Source organism: Larimichthys crocea, chromosome III (assembly GCF_000972845.2).
Source record: "Larimichthys crocea isolate SSNF chromosome III, L_crocea_2.0, whole genome shotgun sequence".
In the NCBI taxonomy this organism is placed as follows: domain Eukaryota; kingdom Metazoa; phylum Chordata; class Actinopteri; family Sciaenidae; genus Larimichthys; species Larimichthys crocea.
In genome coordinates, this window is record NC_040013.1 from 4,611,111 (window position 1) to 4,627,830 (window position 16,720).

The 16,720-nt window shown below is 41.7% G+C and overlaps 1 protein-coding gene and 1 long non-coding RNA gene across 2 annotated transcripts; one reads left to right on the forward strand and one right to left on the reverse strand.

Annotated features, from left to right (window-relative positions):
• The first annotated feature begins 4,578 nt into the window (after positions 1-4,578).
• LOC109142373 (uncharacterized) lies at positions 4,579-13,575 on the forward strand. The gene is made up of 5 exons (XR_002042965.2): positions 4,579-8,596; positions 12,313-12,402; positions 12,514-12,620; positions 12,837-12,924; positions 13,439-13,575. It is a non-coding gene; the product is annotated as an uncharacterized LOC109142373 (long non-coding RNA).
• Positions 11,287-14,468, reverse strand: ido1 (indoleamine 2,3-dioxygenase 1). The gene is made up of 10 exons (XM_010746092.3): positions 14,269-14,468; positions 13,612-13,707; positions 13,408-13,527; positions 12,813-12,931; positions 12,704-12,718; positions 12,508-12,607; positions 12,274-12,391; positions 12,143-12,194; positions 11,908-12,056; positions 11,287-11,815 (listed from the first exon to the last, which is right to left on the reverse strand). Exons 1-10 carry the CDS (start codon positions 14,359-14,361, stop codon positions 11,418-11,420), a joined length of 1,260 nt encoding a protein of 419 aa, XP_010744394.1. The 5' UTR covers positions 14,362-14,468; the 3' UTR covers positions 11,287-11,417.
• Positions 14,469-16,720: the final 2,252 nt, after the last annotated feature.

Here is a 16,720-nt window from a genome sequence, read left to right on the forward strand (position 1 = left end):
GAGGTCAAAAAAACAATGAAATGCTACTTTAAGCTGTTTAAATCAATATTACATGGTCATATTTAGGTGACTTATCATAGTGCTAAAGGTCAGTCAAATATGTCTTGCAGCACATGGGTGATAAAAGGTTATGTGACCAGGATGCAGAGCAGCTACAGGACACTGAGTGCTGTAAGCAACTTTGCAATTTCACACCCTGCTCCTCCAAGAATTGTCCTGAGGCATTGTGGGACATAAAACTGACGTAAAGTTGTGAAAGAGACCTGATATTAATGCTAATAACTTCATTTTCATTACTTTTATGACGCTCTACGTAGCGCCACAACTAAAACGTCGGATCCTTTCCACCTAAATCACAGTAGAAAGCCTCTAATTGGCATCCAGCTTCGTACCCTAAAACTTCAGACACAACAGCAGTATGGTGGAACATGCCTGTCTCCGTGGTCCTCCGTTAATGGAACAAGCTTGTCCGCATGAGACCGTTTAATTCAAGCTGCTGAGTGATAATTTCTTCTGGGTCTGCTTGGTGCCAGGCCAGCAGGTGACACAGCCAGAGCATCCTGCCCCATTATCCAGCGAGGACTTGGACTCCGGTTCCCACGACATTTCTCAGAACGTGCAGGTATGGGTTTCATTTGTGTTTGTGAAGAATGAGCTATATTTTCCAGACAAAAAAAACATTAAGTTAAAGTTCTGTTTGAATCATAGTGGTTTTGTTTTGCTACAGGCTAAAACATTTGCTACAAAAAAAAATCAGACATAACTAAGTTTGATTTATCTATTTTTGCTTTTTTAATTTTCTGCAGCAGATGTAGAAAAAGAGAAAAAGACGTAACAAATGTCGTCAGCTGGAATCAAACTATCAAACCACTCCACTAGTACATGATACAGTATGTGCCGAGCTAAGGAGGAGACAAATAAATCACCGAGCCTCATAAACATCACTCAGTGTACTGCTACAGCGCTGACGCTCTTTAGTGGAGCTGAGGCACAAGCGCCCCTCACAGCGGGACAATGTGCTCGAGGATAATCAGCTCAATAAAAGTACATCTGCCTTTCACACTGCTGTATACTAGAACTGCACAGAGACACAATGTCCTGTTGTTTTTTTATATTTCACTGCTCTTGACAAAGAATTTCAAGCTGGAGGATGAAGGTTCATCTTTCCCTCTGTACACAAGGCTTTCCTTGCTGGGTTTATTGAAGGGAAATGGAGTGCGTTTCAGAGTTTTGGAGGAAGTTGTTTTCATGGCCCTGGAGAGCTCTGACTTTATTTTTAATTATTTAATTGATGAGACTTTAACTTGTGATACTGTCACAGTATCCAAAAGAGAACTCACCGAAAAGACGTATGACAAGAAACAAAACAAAATATATAAAAGGAGGTTTGAAAAAAACTTAAAGCAACACAGTGTAGAAATTGTGACTGCGGTAACTATGACAGCTGTACATGAGAATTTGTTATGATTACATTACTTACAACACAAGACATAGCAGCCAGTTAATATCACTTACTAGTCCAATGATCCAGACGTACGCTACCAGAACCAAATGGCAGAAAAAACAGATGTGTTTCACCAAACTGGAGCTAAAACAAGAATATATATTGGACTCCAAATGAATAATAATGTTGCTCCATGTCTGCTGGATGTGTAAATTGGCAATGTTTGCTAACAAACTTGCCACAAACCCTTTCTACAGTGATCATATATCAATTTTTTGCAAACTATTCGATAACTATTTGGATAGTCCCCCTACAGATTTATAGAGATTTGAGTATTTGTGACATTTCGACAGTCTGGACATCAGCTTACATTACTTAAGAGTACAACAGCAGTCAGCCCAGCTCGGCGTCTGTCTTTTAAGCCTGTTATTACACGAAACTCTCACCAATGACTAAAAGTCAGTTCCAGATTTACTTGTCCGGCAGCTTCTTGCTCAGTCACTCTCTCGCCTGGTTACACTGCCTACTCACCCTGCTCTGGTTCTGGCACGACACTGGCTCTGCCCCTCCAACCAGCAGTCTGGTCTTGATAACTTCATCATCCCAGTGGTCCAAAATGCCTGTGGTACAAACACCAACACTCCTCCAGCAACCTGGTTAACAACCTTAGCTAACATTAGGTAACAGCACCTGTTTACTCAACTGTCCGTCAGGAAACTCTGTAAATCAGCTGGATGACATCAGAGGAAAAAACAGAAAACGTGCCATATCAGAGATTACTCTCCTGGAGAGTAGTGCAGAGACAGACGTACGGGGGTGCAGAGTGGGAATAAAAGAAACACTATCAAAGCTCCACTTTCTGCAAATGTTTGTGTGCTTTCAGGTGCACCTTGGCTTTCATCAGCAGGTGGAGACAGGGATTCACAACTGAAATTTCATATGCAGGTCACGTGATAATAATATGACCCTCTCTATGCCGACTGAGTAAACATCGCTTTGGGCAGAAAACTCTTTTTTCTTACCGCCGCAGATTCCAACCTGCAGCCAAGCGCTGTATGTCATTCCCTCTCTTTTTCTGTCTGTCTTTGGCAGCTCCGATATAATAAAGGCAATAAAAAGCCCCCAGAATAAATCAAGTATTATTGGAGTGTCTTCAGGCCACACATTATTATTCCCTATTTGATAGTTCATAGTTTATAAATGTTATTTGTACTATCACAGGTTACATCATATTTTACTTTATGTTACTAGAGTCATCTTAAATATTTGGATGTGTTGAACAGGTCACGGTGAACTTCAGTGTTACCACAGCCTGTTCAGGGTAATTACTTTTTATAGACCTCTTTTGCTTAGAGACTGGTGTTGAAAAGTGAAGATTCGGTCCCTGCTGTGGGGGATTTACTTCCTGTGTGTGTGTGTGTGCTGTTATGCCAAAAAAACACCCTTCACTCTTCACTCTCATGTCTATTGCTGCTTGCACAGCTGATTTCAATATACGTCTCTGAATAAAGGGAAGGGGAAAACGCCAAAAACGGTAATTTGTCAACTAATTTTTACAATCAGGCCTATTTAAAGTTATCGAATTAGATCTGGCCAGACACACTGTCTTGACAGAGGGGAGAATCATTTTAGCTGAATTATTTTTGGAGAGAGGTTTCAATTTCGTGGAGAGTAATAACCATGAGCATGTTGATCGGACGACTGAGACACTGCAGACATGGCAAGCCAGAACGAAACTCCTGGAAGTTACTGACATACAAATGAGTAAGAATGAAAATAAATGTTCAGAAAACCGAGAACGAGTTCCCAAGGTGCTTGAACTTGATGTCTGAAAAATTGTACGGCAATTTATTTTGGTAAACAAGATTAAATTCTTTTTACAAGGATGTGTAATCAGTCAGGCAGCTGAGGTTGAGATTTTTTGGATCTTTGCAGTCCCAGATATTGTTTTTCTCTACAAGACTTGTCTACTTTTGTTCACTGTGGTCCTGTGTGTCAGCTCAGAATATAATGGGTAATATAAATATCTGAGCACAAAGACCCTCTCAGAGTATTTAAAACAAGCTGAGTTATTTGATTATATAGCAGCCGAAAATATTGTATAATTACACAACAGAAATGAGAAAGAACTTTTCACTCTACTACTGTATATTTGCACTTCACCACAGTAATCTAGATGACACCACATAAGAGGTTCCCAGAAGTGGAACAATATTTATGGAGTTTCCTGAATTTTTTTTTTAATAATAAAAAATATTATATTAATTTTAACCATGAAAATACCGAACAAGTACATTTGGCAAGCATCTATTTATATGTTTTGCATTAAACCCACTGCGGAAACTAACAATATTGGCTTCCCCCAATTTTGTAAATTACATGGCAGAAAGTACAAGGTCTTAAATCTAAATTTGGTTGTTTTTGGCTTAGGTGAACATGTTTTGGCAGTACAAATTGTAATAGTTTGTTTTATGAATACAGTTTTTCAGGACACGGTGTCTTGGGAGCAGAGACAAGCAAACTAAGCTCGTGCTGTGTGGGCAGTGAGAGGCTGACCTCAGGATGAGACAAAAGGTCTCAATGTGCTCTTTCATGAACCAGTCAAACCAGTATGAAGCTCTTCAGTCCAGCACTATCTGTGGACTGTTGATCAACTGATATCTCGGTTTAATTAATTTTAAGATATTATCCTCGCATAAATCATATTAGATCTATATTGATGTTAGTTTCCAAGACAACCAAACCAGACCACTGCTTTTTGAGCCACGAACGGTCCAAAGCTTTGGTCCAGACTGAAATATCTGCTTCTGTTGCCAAGAAATTTGGGATTAACAGTCTAGATCAGGATGAATTGGATTAATTTAACTGTTGAATGATTAATTTAATGATACATTTTAACTGTTAACGCCTTAATTTTAACTCTAGTGCCATCATCAGATTAAAAAAAAAGTACTTTAATGCAACGTGCATTAAATTACATTACAATAATCTAATAATATTAATCTCTAATTTGGGAATGACACCATACATCCTGTAAATCAATCAAATCACATTTATTCACACGTTACATACATTTCAATATAATAACATCTGTATCTGTTTTCATGTGTAAAACTTCTACAGTAGCAGCACCAGTCACGGAGGATGTGACGCCTGCGTCGGTGGCGTTCCGAATGGAGGAATTTTGTCAAGGGGAGTTCCTTTAACCGAGTAAACAAGTACTGTTTATGCACACTGTGAAATGGAACGCAGCCTAAATTAAGGCCGTTCCCATCAGCCTCAGCTGTAATCATAATTAATAAATGTTAGGATGCTAATATGCTGAACCAAGTTGATGAACAGAGTGGACACAAAACCCAAACACAGTGTGTGAATAGTGAATGAAACAACACTGAAACAAGCCTGTGTGAAAATATCAGCTTCATGTGATCTTACAAAGAAGATGTTTCATCCTCAGCCTCTCAACTAAATGCCAAACAGGAGCTCGCCAAAAACACCAGAGTATAATCTTTCTGATGAGGTTAACCATGTCTAGCAGCTTGTCATGCCACTAAGCCCTTCCTAATTCCTGTGAAGTGATCTTGTATAAAAGTATTGTTTCCTTTAATCATACAGTCTAGGCATGAATACAGGCGTTTCTGGGATGGTAGCACAGTCTGGCCTTCTTTAAGTGTAGTGGGCATAATCAATGGACTCAATGACCCATGACATCACACTCTGATCTTGACTTACGGCACAATAAGATCCTGTCGTCCGTATTGACCAATGTGAAAATATTCTTTATCCGACAGAAGCAGAAGGACTCTGTCCATATTTCTTCCCGTCCGTGTTGGAACAGTGCAGCACCGCATGTCAGTGTCAAGTCTCCCCAGGCCTGTAAGTTGCACCTGAGCGCCCCTCCCATCTGCCTGACCCTGTTTGTCTCCAGTTTGTCCCCTGGTCTGAGCAGCCCACCCTCTGCCTGCCTCAGCTCTGCATGCGAACAAGTCCGGATCTCGCCTGGGAGGAAGTGGAATGTTTTTACTGGGAAGTTTGGGATTAGACGACCAATGCAGGATTTTCATTCCATCTCTCGGTAGCTGCACTCCAAAGGAAGCCCCCCTCCGCCCACCTTTCTCTCTTTTTTTTTTCTTACATAAGTGAGCCATCGCCAATGTGGATTAATATGTTTTCTCCCATGCAGTAAAAGCAAACTGGACTCTGTGTCCAAAAAATGCAGTACAGAGCGTCCATGACTGAACTGCAGCAGGGCCTGGGAATAAAGACTCTCTTCTTTCGGCTGCCCATTGATTACCTGCCATAAGACAATTTTGCGGTGAATTACAGCACTTGACTTTTTACTGCTTGGAAGCCTTTATTAATCCATCAATCCGACCTGATCTAAAATCCAACATTTCTGCTACAGATCTGGCTTATCGCTCAACATGGGGCAAAGCTTGAGTCGAATATGGACAGGTGAACATCCCAGAGCTGATAGCATCTCCAGTTCCTGCTATTATCTTCGAACACCTACTGTGTAATCTACACCTTAGCTCATTCACGCCTCCTCCGTTATCATGCAGTGTGTCTCTGTATGTATAGCATGCAATACATGAGTGTGTGACAGGGAGAAGAGATGGACATTTCTTTTCCATGCAGGAGAACCCCCCGGGGGAACTTCCTGTATTTTTGTAACCCGGATGAGAAGCTGTTGATAACATGAGTGTGTGGGCGCCAGCGGGGAAGGTGACATTAGCGACAACTCAGAGGAAGAGGAAGTCAATCAGCAGAGCGAGAGCAAGGAGGACAATAGCTGTGTGGCATGAGAGGAAAGCCAAGTGGGGAAAGTGGGAGTAAACACACACACACGAGGTATCTCTGTCTGCAGGTCAGAGGCAATGACGTCCTCTGTCCACACGTGCATGCATGCATGCTCATTTGGGCATGGCGTGTGTCTGCGCATTTAGGTGCATTTGCATGTGTGTGTGTGTGTGGTTCGCACAATTGTCTGTTTCGCACCTGGCCGGGCCAGTAGTGAGTCAGCAGTGGTGAGAGGTTGAGCTGTATTCCCTGTCACACAGCTCAAAGTTGTGTTAACCTTTAAGACAAAAGGCTGTGACGTGTGTGGGCTTCTGCTAATCCTGTAAGGAAAGCCATCTGAATGTCATGTATTCTTCTAGCTGACATCAAAATCTGATTTAAAATGTGTGGTTGAGGTCTCTGAGGAAACTATTCAGCGCGTCTACCTCAAATGTAGGGGCATTTTGGTCCTCCTGAAAAGTGTTGTTCCAACAACTCTCAAGTTCAGGCTTTTCTTAGTTGAATTAGAGGGACCCACAGCACTCCGGAAATTAGAGAATTAGTATGCAATTCCAGAATGATGAGCTGATTTGATCTGCTGCTGTTTGTCTTTCAGTAATTTGAGCTGACCTGTGTTTAAAAGAGTATTTGTTACAGGATGTACAGCTTAAAAAAAAACTCTGAGTGAAAGTCACACTTGTCTGTACTTTTAACATCTCCCCTAACTTCTTTTTAACTTCTCACATAGTTTCACAGAGTTTAAGGCAAGATAAGACTGTAAAAAATCTGAAGTTCTGCACAGATTTTGATAATGTGTTAAAATATCTATTGCCCTTGAATTCACTGTCTGGCCAACAGCTACTACAAAGCAAGAAGACAATGAAAGCATGAAGCAGATCACTGGAGTTACACTTTGTGGTGGCCACATTTCTTTGTTTCATTAACCTTGTCAAAGCATATTTCACAGTATAAATGAAAGAGAACAACACAAGAGGTTTTTTTTTTTTTTTGAAGGTCTATTGCATAAGTGCAAATCTTTCCTCCAAAACATGAGCGAAATTGGGGACAGGTCAGTAAGCTGTCACTACATCTTAGATCTTAAAGGTCCTGCAAAGTTTTTAAACTCTCATAAAGACGAAAACTTTTTTATTAAGTCAATTAATTTCACATTTTCTAGCCAAGCTAGGCTAGCAGCAGAGCTCCAGGGCTGGAAACGTTGATCAGTCAGTTGGTTTGTTTTGGTCCAAACTGAAATATAAAAGCTCTGTTGGATGGATTACCATGAAATGTTATACATAAATTCGTGGTCCCTTGACAAAGTATCCTAATTACTTTGCTGATCGTTTGGCTATGAGGTTCACATTGGTGGTTTGTGAGTGAAATGTCTTGACAACTGTTGGAATTTGGTTCAGGGTGAATTGTAGTTAATGTTTTGTTTAGTACTACCTGCAAAACCAATGACATTCCCATCAGCCTGAGCTGTACTGTGCCAAACTAAGATGTTAAAGATGGTAAACGTTATACCTGCTAAACATGGTAACATTTAGTTAAAAAAAAAAGAGCAGAGCCAGGTGACACTGTTGACTCCCAGCTGGTTTGAACCCTGGCTGGGGCCTTTCTTTGGAGTTTGCATGTTGTCTCCGTGTTTTTGGGTTAATTGGTGACTCTAAATTGCCCATAGGTGTGAACGTGAGGGTGGTTGTTTGTCTCTATGTGATCTGTGATGAATTGCCGACCGATTTGTCCAGGGTGTACCCTGCTGCTTCCCCAATGCCAGCTGGGATTGGTTCCAGCCCCCCACAACTCTGATAAGGATAAGCAGTTACAGAAAATGTATGGATGGAAGAGCAGAGCCACCAGCATGGCTCAGAAAATGCCTCAGGTGACTTATCAAAACTGGTACAACAGAGCCATTTGAACAAACACTTGACAATTTCTCTACATATATTCAGCCAAATAACTCACATGGCTGCAAAGGTGGAACACAACTATCCATTAGATGCAGAGCCATCTGGATATCTGTGCCGTACAGCACAGCATGATGCAGTATCTTGATCACAGGGGCCAAAATGTCACAAGTTTTTCCCTGGAAGAACAAAGGCTGCAATGTGACGTGTGCTTTCCTGTCAGGCTAGTGACGTCATTCGGGCTGGATCATCAACACTGGCAACAACAGTAATTCAACACCTGAAAAAGCAGCCTTTCAAGCTGGCTGTGACTGCTTCGTATTTTCTTTTTTCATGTGGGCATGGCGTTTCAGTCGAGTCAGTGGGGAGGAAGTGATAAAGTTGCTGTAAGATGACTACATCAAAAGCCCATAACCTGCTCTACGAGACCGCACAAGTGATGTACAAAGAGGATCTGAAAGGTGGGGTAGGTGAAAGAAGAGCTTTATGTCTTGTTTAACGGTGACTTGTAGGCAGAAAAGTGAAGTCTGAGAAACCACAACACGGAGAATGTCAGTTATGTTTGCCTGTGTTTAGAGGGGCCTCTATGGAAACCTTCCAAATGGGGGTACTATAAGAAGGATGATTCACCGGTCTGGAGGTGAATCACGGCATTCAGAGAGTCTATAGGAACACTACAGGTAAAGAAACCCCTTCTCCCTGCGGTGAACTGTCACATATTCTTTTACCCAGACCACTTAATGAATATCCTGTGGGGGTGGGGATCAGAGATCAAGGAGATTTGTCATGGGTATCTGGACTACAGTATGTAAGCATATAAAACAAGAGAATAAACCAGAGTCACGTTCACTTAAACTTAATCATCCAAAAGAATGGCGATGACAGATGTGTGTTAGTATATATAGAGCTCAAATTTAACCAAGGGAGTGTCCAAACTGATCAGTAAGACATATCTGACCTGTGGGTGTGTTGGACAAAGATACTGAAGTTCAGATGGGTAGAAAGTGGTCAGACGCCCAGCCCAGAGTCACCTACTGTACGCTGTACAACCCATAATTCCCAGCTACGCCCGTCGTGTGCACGCCAAAAACAATCAATCTGGAGCCGCTGCCATCGTGGCTGCTCATTCAAAGGGGTGAGAAAAGGTCCTGGCTTTACTTGGCTTGAGGTACGCAGCAGCATCATAAATTCAATTTTGAAATAACAGAATCCAGGATATCCTGTGGTTAACCACCAAGGCAAGATATCCGATTGTCTAACCAAAAGGAGAACCCACGCCTGTAATCCTGTCGGCTCTGATAGATGGAATATGGATGTTTGAGTAGATTTCATGAAAACAAGAGTGACTCCAGATGCCCTTTGCCCTGAGGAAAATCATTGATTTAGGTTTCTGAGTCGATTCTCTGTTTGGCAAGTACATTTGTAGTTGATTCATTTGGAACATTAAAGCCAAAATATTATTATATGACGATAAAGACTACAGCCCCTACACACTTATTTTGTAATACATCTCACAGCACTGTCAGTCCGACTCAAATCACTCGTAAGCGGACGTGTGCATGCGTATGTGTGTCGCATCCTACGCTGAAACCAGTCACTGTTGTGATATGAGGTGAAATTTCAGTGGCAGGCCCAGCCCCGACTACACAATGAAGACATCCTTAGAGATGGCCTTTGTTTACTGCCAGGTTGTCAGGGAGTCCTCCACATTCAGGCAATAAGGATGGGGATTATTTGCTTTGGCTGTGGAAGAAGGTTCTAATCAGATCAGTGTGACATGTGAACACGCTGTCCTTCTCGCCACCCAGCTCTCTCCATCTCCTCGTTTCTGTTCACCTTTCACCTCCTCACCCCGGGATCTTCCTGTACAACAATGAACAGGTTGTGAAACGTGTCTGACTGAACGGTTTTGCGGAGAATAAAAGCATGAATGACTGCTCCATTAGACCCGATGCTTACTAAATCTCTCCTTAAACCTTTGCGAAACGTGACTCACGCTAAAATCTTGACAGGCCGCATGTGTAATTGTTTTTCTTTCTCATTTGCTCCTCCATTGTCTGCCCAGCATGTGAAAATAAAGAGGGAAAAATGATGTAGATCACTCAGGTTGGGCGGAATTGTCATGTCTAATTGCCACATCGTCTGCCTTATCTGATCTCGCAAGGCTGCTATTGTAATGAAACACCAGTGGAGACGAGCCAGGAAAGGTGAAGATTACACAGCGTGAGCCATTCATGGCACAATCCATCCCTTCATTGCTCTGGGTTTTCCACACTCTCACTGTCCAGGAAGTATAGTGGGGCATGTGAGGGCTGGATGTGGGCTGGAGGAGGACGGCAGGAGTGCTGAGGTAACCACTCTGATAAGTGATGCATCTCTGCACTTCATTGTGCATTGTGCTTCGACATGACAACCCTATTGTGAGGACTGCTCTGCAGAGTAAAGATGCAACAAAGGCTGATTATTTTGTGAGAGGGAAAGGTCAGGTTCCAGCCTGTCGAGGCTTTAGTGCGTCAGGAGGATTTTTACTTGTGTGGTTCTCACACCTCTTCAAATGACTATTATTAACGATAAATACATTATTGCATCAGGTCCGACAAGGTTAATCAGAGAAACCTGCATGCCTTTGGTGCACTCAGGTATTGCTCACTGCTTTTGCTTTTTGAAGGCCAACCCTGGTGTGAATTATAATGCTGCCCTTTAGTGCCCTGCCATGGTTCCACTAGGTATTACAGTATGTCAAGTAGTAATTATTTAACAGATGAAAACGTCGCTCGGTTATTAATCGTACTTTTAAACCAAGCGGGAGATAAGAGTGAAACAATAACAGCTACGTTTTCAAGCTGCAGAAGACAAACCGTCTTTGTTATTTCTAAACTATATTTGAACTGAAACTCAAAAGAGGTTTAGTAATGACTTTTGTCTAATGTCCAAAAGTCCTGTAGATACGTGGGTCTGGACCAGATGTCTGATGCATTTTTTGCGTCCCAGCTCAGATTAAAGAATGAATTAGTGGTTGAGTTTAATGGAGACTAACAGCAATGGTTTGAATTATGGTTTGGACTGAATGATGGGTATCACTCATGTCTATTAAGCTGAGGTTTGTTTACGCACACAACAAAGCTACGTGTAAGACAACCGATGGAGGCCTCTCACTCTCATTCTGCCAAAATGCATCCTTTTAATGACACAAAATAGTGTGTTAAGTAGTCAGAGGTGATTTACTGTCTGTTTTATGTGATGTGCTTGACACTTGGCTGTGTGAGCATGAGTGATGACAGTCCACATCAGCTGTGGTGTTTCATTTCTTTGCTTGTCTCAGGCAGGAAGGCGTCTTTTGTTTGGTCTCTCACAGTCTTAAGGAAGATCATGATGCCAGAGCCACCGGTGCCCCTCTCCTCTAAAGCTGTTGGTGCTCTGCTGATCATCTCGCCCTCTGAGTGTTGGCCCTGGTTACGAAGTTGTCGGGCACGGGCAGCAGGTACAGTGATGAAGCGGCTCACGATGTTGATGTGGTAGTTGCGCAAAGCCAACAGTTTTGTGACACAGTGCTGAAAGGCTTGGTTTAGCCGCTCGCTATCCTGCTGGTGGACAAAACTCTTGAGGGAGGGTTGCAATGAGATATCCTGGATCAGTTGCTTGTGTGCAGGTGGCATGTAGTTCCTCATGCGGGTTAGAAAGGCACCTGCATAAGGGCAGTTTCATCACAATGAGTCGTTCTCATTCCTCTCTGGTGCTGTAATGAATCAAAGGGTTGGAAAAAATCTGCAGTCTTACCACTTTTGGCTTCATGTTTGATGCCTAGAAGTTCATCAAAGCAGTGCAGCAAGCTGCTCTGTGCAGCGCTCCCACCTGAATACTCCATCGGTTCTGGCTGGACCCCTTCATAAATCAGACCCTTTGGCATAGAGGGGTTGTCTTTCCACCTATGCACAAACACAAACACATTTCAAAAACATGTTTCACTTTGCAAATTAATGACGAATAAGAAAACAAAGAGAGAGTTCTGTACCCAGACAGGTAGATCCTCATAATGCCATAGAAGATAGACGGCTCCACGTACACTTAAAAAAAAAACATATTATTCAACATACCTGTTGATAGAGAAATATAAATACTTTCAGGTTATGTTTGATTGATTACCATGCATCAGTTTGAGTGCATCTGTCATCTCCTCTACAGACTGGCTGACCTCCTCCAGGGCTCTGGCCACAGCCTCAGTGTCACCACACCTGACACCATTGATCACAGTGGGAATGTTCTGCAACACAGGTCCTGTTACAATGCCTTTTATGTTGTTGTTTGAAGGTGACTTTTATAGTTATTAAACTCTTTTCACAATATATATTGTATGAATTGACTTGACTTTATTTTTACCTTCAGCGCAGGAACCGCTGCCAGCTCCACCAGCAGAGTAACCATAAAGAAACCTCGCACGCTGTCTCCACCCGGGAGGCTGAGCAGCAGCTCCAGGTTCCTGCATGATGCAAGTAAAACAATAACCTCATTGTACATCAAAATATCATGGTACATTATGTATAGAGGAGCGGGATTCAAGTGAAAACACACTTACTCCATGTCAAAAGGCCTGGCACAGAACATGCAAAAAAAAAGAGAACAAATTTATAACTGACACTTGTTTAGGAAACGACCAAACCACATGCAGAAATAACTAGTCTTACCCCTCTGGGTCCTTTTTTCTCCAGTTAGCCAGAACTGCATCTGCATGGGTGAGGATTGGAGGAAGTCCTAAGCGCTGTGACACCTCCCAGTACGGGACAGCCAGATTATGTGGTAATTTCTTAGAAGAAGATTATTGAAGATTATTGTAGATTGTAGATAGTTGGATGTTTGAGTAGAATTCATGAAAACATGTGTGACTCCAGATGACCTTTGCCCTGAGGAAAATCACTGATTTAGGTTTCTGTGTTGATTCTTTGTTTGGGAAAGTTCATTTGTAGTGGATTTCTTTGGAGCATTTAGGCCAAACTATTACAATATAACAATAAAGACTGAGCCCTCATCTGTCACGATGCAAATGACTCATAAGCAGGTGTGTGCATGCATATGTGTGTCATATCCTACACGGAAACTAGTCACTGTTGTGATGTAAGGTGAAACTTCAGTGGCCGTGCAGGTCCAGCCTGCTCTAATTTTGTAGAGGAAGACTATTGAAGATGAAAAAGCATTTATATGTTGTAGTAGTATTGTAGTATTGTAGTTTGTAGAGCAACTGAGGGAATGTATGACAAAAACGTAAAGTGAACACAAAGATACCTCGACTGTGTTGCTCTCTCCCCCCTGCCAGGTGTAGCCCATGGTCATGATGCTGAGGGCCAGGTGGGCCAGCCGTAACTCCCGGTGCTTCTGCAGAAACTGGCTGCTCAGCAGCGGCATCTGGAAAGATGGAGTATCAGCACTGAACCATGGCTCCATAAACTGTTGAATTGTCCTTGTCGTCAGTTTATTATCCCCACTTACCTTGTTTATATGGAAGCGCAACTCGTGAGAGAGGACAAGCTCTGGGACTCGCAGGGCAATATCCATCCATGGCTGGTAGTAAGGTGGAAGCTCTTCCTTTGAAAGTCAAGTCGGAGCATCGCGTACATCATAAGAATGGTGTAAGAATAAGAATAAAATAGAAATGAAACAATTCACTGGGTGCTTTATGTCATTGTTGGGTCTCTCTAAATGATGAGTATGGTCTAAAATCTGCTCTAAAACTAATGAAATTGAATGAAATTGAATTTTATGTTGCTTCATGCACGGTGACCTTGGACTTGGCAGAGGGTTTAAACAAAATGTGATTTTGTAAACACATGCTGCTACGAATAAAGTTCATTCGACAAAGTAAACAGGAACAACGCCAAATTTCAACTTCCCTCGGTCACCTGGTGTCAATCAATGACACCAGCCACAAGTTCACTATTTTATAACTGCTCAACTACAAACAGAGATCATACAATGTGAGTTTAGTTTCAGGGACTGCAAATCTGAGACTGTTTTTCTCTTATATCCATGTTCAATATCCAATGAATTTCAGAGACTGAGGTTTCCTGACACACATACTTCATTATGACAAGCATTAAATTTAAAGAGGTAAAGAATGAAACTTATCCAGTGAACTTTTCCACCTACCAGAGGATCAGGGAGGATGAAGCCAAGCTCCTGAGAGACATGGTAAGAGTCCAGAGAGAAAAGAGATCTGGAGTCTGATTCAGCAGCAGCCATATAGAGAACGTGACAGAAACCCACAGACAGCAACGATCCTCTGACTATCTGAGTGGTTCAAGAGACCCCAATCTGCCTGGACTCTGGCACGGAGTTCACTTTAAATCTGTTGTCAACAATATTTGCTTACACAACATTTGTTCGTCACTTCTGCAATTGCACAATGCTAAGTAACGCGTGGCTAATCAGTACCGTTCTTAACTTTGTGAATCATTAAAGAGGCAGATGTTCAACGGACAAGGGACATTCGATCACACTATACTTACTGTACATTTTACTGTTATGGTATGTAAGATAACTTCCATGTTGTGTATAGGAAGCGCTACACTTCCACTATTTCAGTGCTGCATTTATAAAAAATAGTTGAACTGCTGTGTTAAAAAAATAACCCACTTTTAACCCCACACTTCAGCATTTAAAACCAAATACCAGATTGTTCATTTGATTTAACCAAGTGAGTGAAATTTATTCTATATCTGGATTAAATATTACCCATACAGAATAAAGGTCCAGTGTGTAGGATTTAGAGGTATCTAGTGGTGAAGTTGCAGATTGCAACCAACTGGTCCTGGCTTCACCTTCTTTCAAGTGTGTAGGAGAAACTACAATGGCTGCAGAAGCCTTCATATAAACTGTTCTGTGAATGTCAATGAAAAGTGGCTGAAAGAACAAAAAACATTTGACTGACTGCATGTCCTCTCCATTCACATACTGACACCAAATTCAGGGTTTTAATTATATCTCATTTATATTTCGGTATTTTAAATGTTTAGCCTGCAACACAATTATTACATTAACAGTACCGGTCAATAATTTAGACACACTTTCTCATTCAATGTTTTTACTTTCAATGGAAGACACTAACACTATAGACACATGTGGAATTATGTGGTAAGCCATGCTGGTTAAGTGTGCCCACACCATCACACCTCCTCCTCCATGCATCATGTTGGGAACCACACATGTAGATACCATCCGTTCACCTTCTCTGCGGCTCAGCAGTTAGACCAACAAATCTCAAATTTAGACTCATCAGGCCAAAGTCTGGATTTTCACTGGTCTAATGTCCATTCCTTGTGCTTATTTGCCCAAACAATTCTCTTCTTCTTGTTTAGTCTCCCCACAGTCGCAGCTTTTTTGCAGCAAATTCGACCATAAAGGCCCGATTCCCGCAGTCTCCTCCGAACAGTTGATGTTGAGATACAGTATGTCTGCTACTTGAACTGTGTAAAGCATTTATATGGCTTCTAATCTGAGGTGACATTAATTTGTGATTTCTGAGGCCGGTAACTGTAATGATCTTATCCTCTGCAGCAGAGGTAACTCTCGGTCTTCCTTTCCTTGAGTGGTGGTCTGGCATGAGAGCCAGTTTCAACATAATGTTTGATGGTTTTTGTGATTACACTTAAAGACACATTCAAAGTTCTTGAAATTTTGCAGACTGACCTTCATGGACTGTTGTTTTTTCTTTACTTACACTAGTGTGCTTAGAAGGGTTCTTGCCCTAATGTGGATTAGTAGTCGAATATGGCTATTTACTATATGCCAACACTACCTAAAACTGATGGTTTAAAACGCATTAGGAAGGGAAAAAATCCCACTAATAAAGTTTTTCAAGAATCTGAAATATAAAAACTTTGTTTTGTTTACATGTTTTTGTTAACACATAATGTTATATCGTAGTTCTGATGTCTGCGGTGTTAAAATCAGTGAATGAGAAGGTGTGTCCAAACATCAACAGTACTGTATGTTATATGGAAGAAGGGCAGTCTTTGTTGTGGCTCAGTTTTAAAGAGAGGATTGAGGAAATTTAGACTGTCAGCCTCACCTGGTGGAGCAGAGTGAACATTGCGGGAGTTGCAGTGTAACAGACTGAGGAAAAGTGAATCAGTATCACTCAGTCCTCCACAACAACAACAACAAAAGTGCATTTTACTGTGTGAACAGGTTGATTTTGGAAAGCTGACACGCGGTGCAATATAAATGCAATATAAATCTGTAAAATCACAGAATGATGCTTGTGTGGAGCCGTTTCTTTGTAAATAACTGCAGTGCAGCTTTAGCATTAATCCTTTCTAAAAGTTGGAAGTCTAAAGGTCAACTGTAATTTGAGCCTCTTGTCCCTGAAAAAAAGTTAAGATGTACAAACACTGGATTGCATTGTTAGACTCTAATGTGCATGACGTAGTTCAGAGCGGCACAGAGTGACGGAGGTAACAGATAAATCAGCTCTTTAGAATTGAGCTTATCGTGGATTTGAGGGCCTTTCCTAAACTGCATTATATAAGGAGGCTGTGAGGACAGAGTTACTGAATCGAACTGGAGTGGAAATAATCTGTATTTAACAGTGAAAACCTCC

Coding starts and splice junctions, on each gene's coding strand:
- ido1 (XM_010746092.3), bottom strand. CDS start 14,361: ATGGCTGCTGCTGAATCAGACTCCAGATCTCTTTTCTCTCTGGACTCT. Junction 12,932..13,407: donor GAGAGAGCAACACAGTCGAG/GTATCTTTGTGT, acceptor TCTTCTTCTAAG/AAATTACCACATAATCTGGC. Junction 12,392..12,507: donor CAGCGGTTCCTGCGCTGAAG/GTAAAAATAAAG, acceptor CCTGTGTTGCAG/AACATTCCCACTGTGATCAA.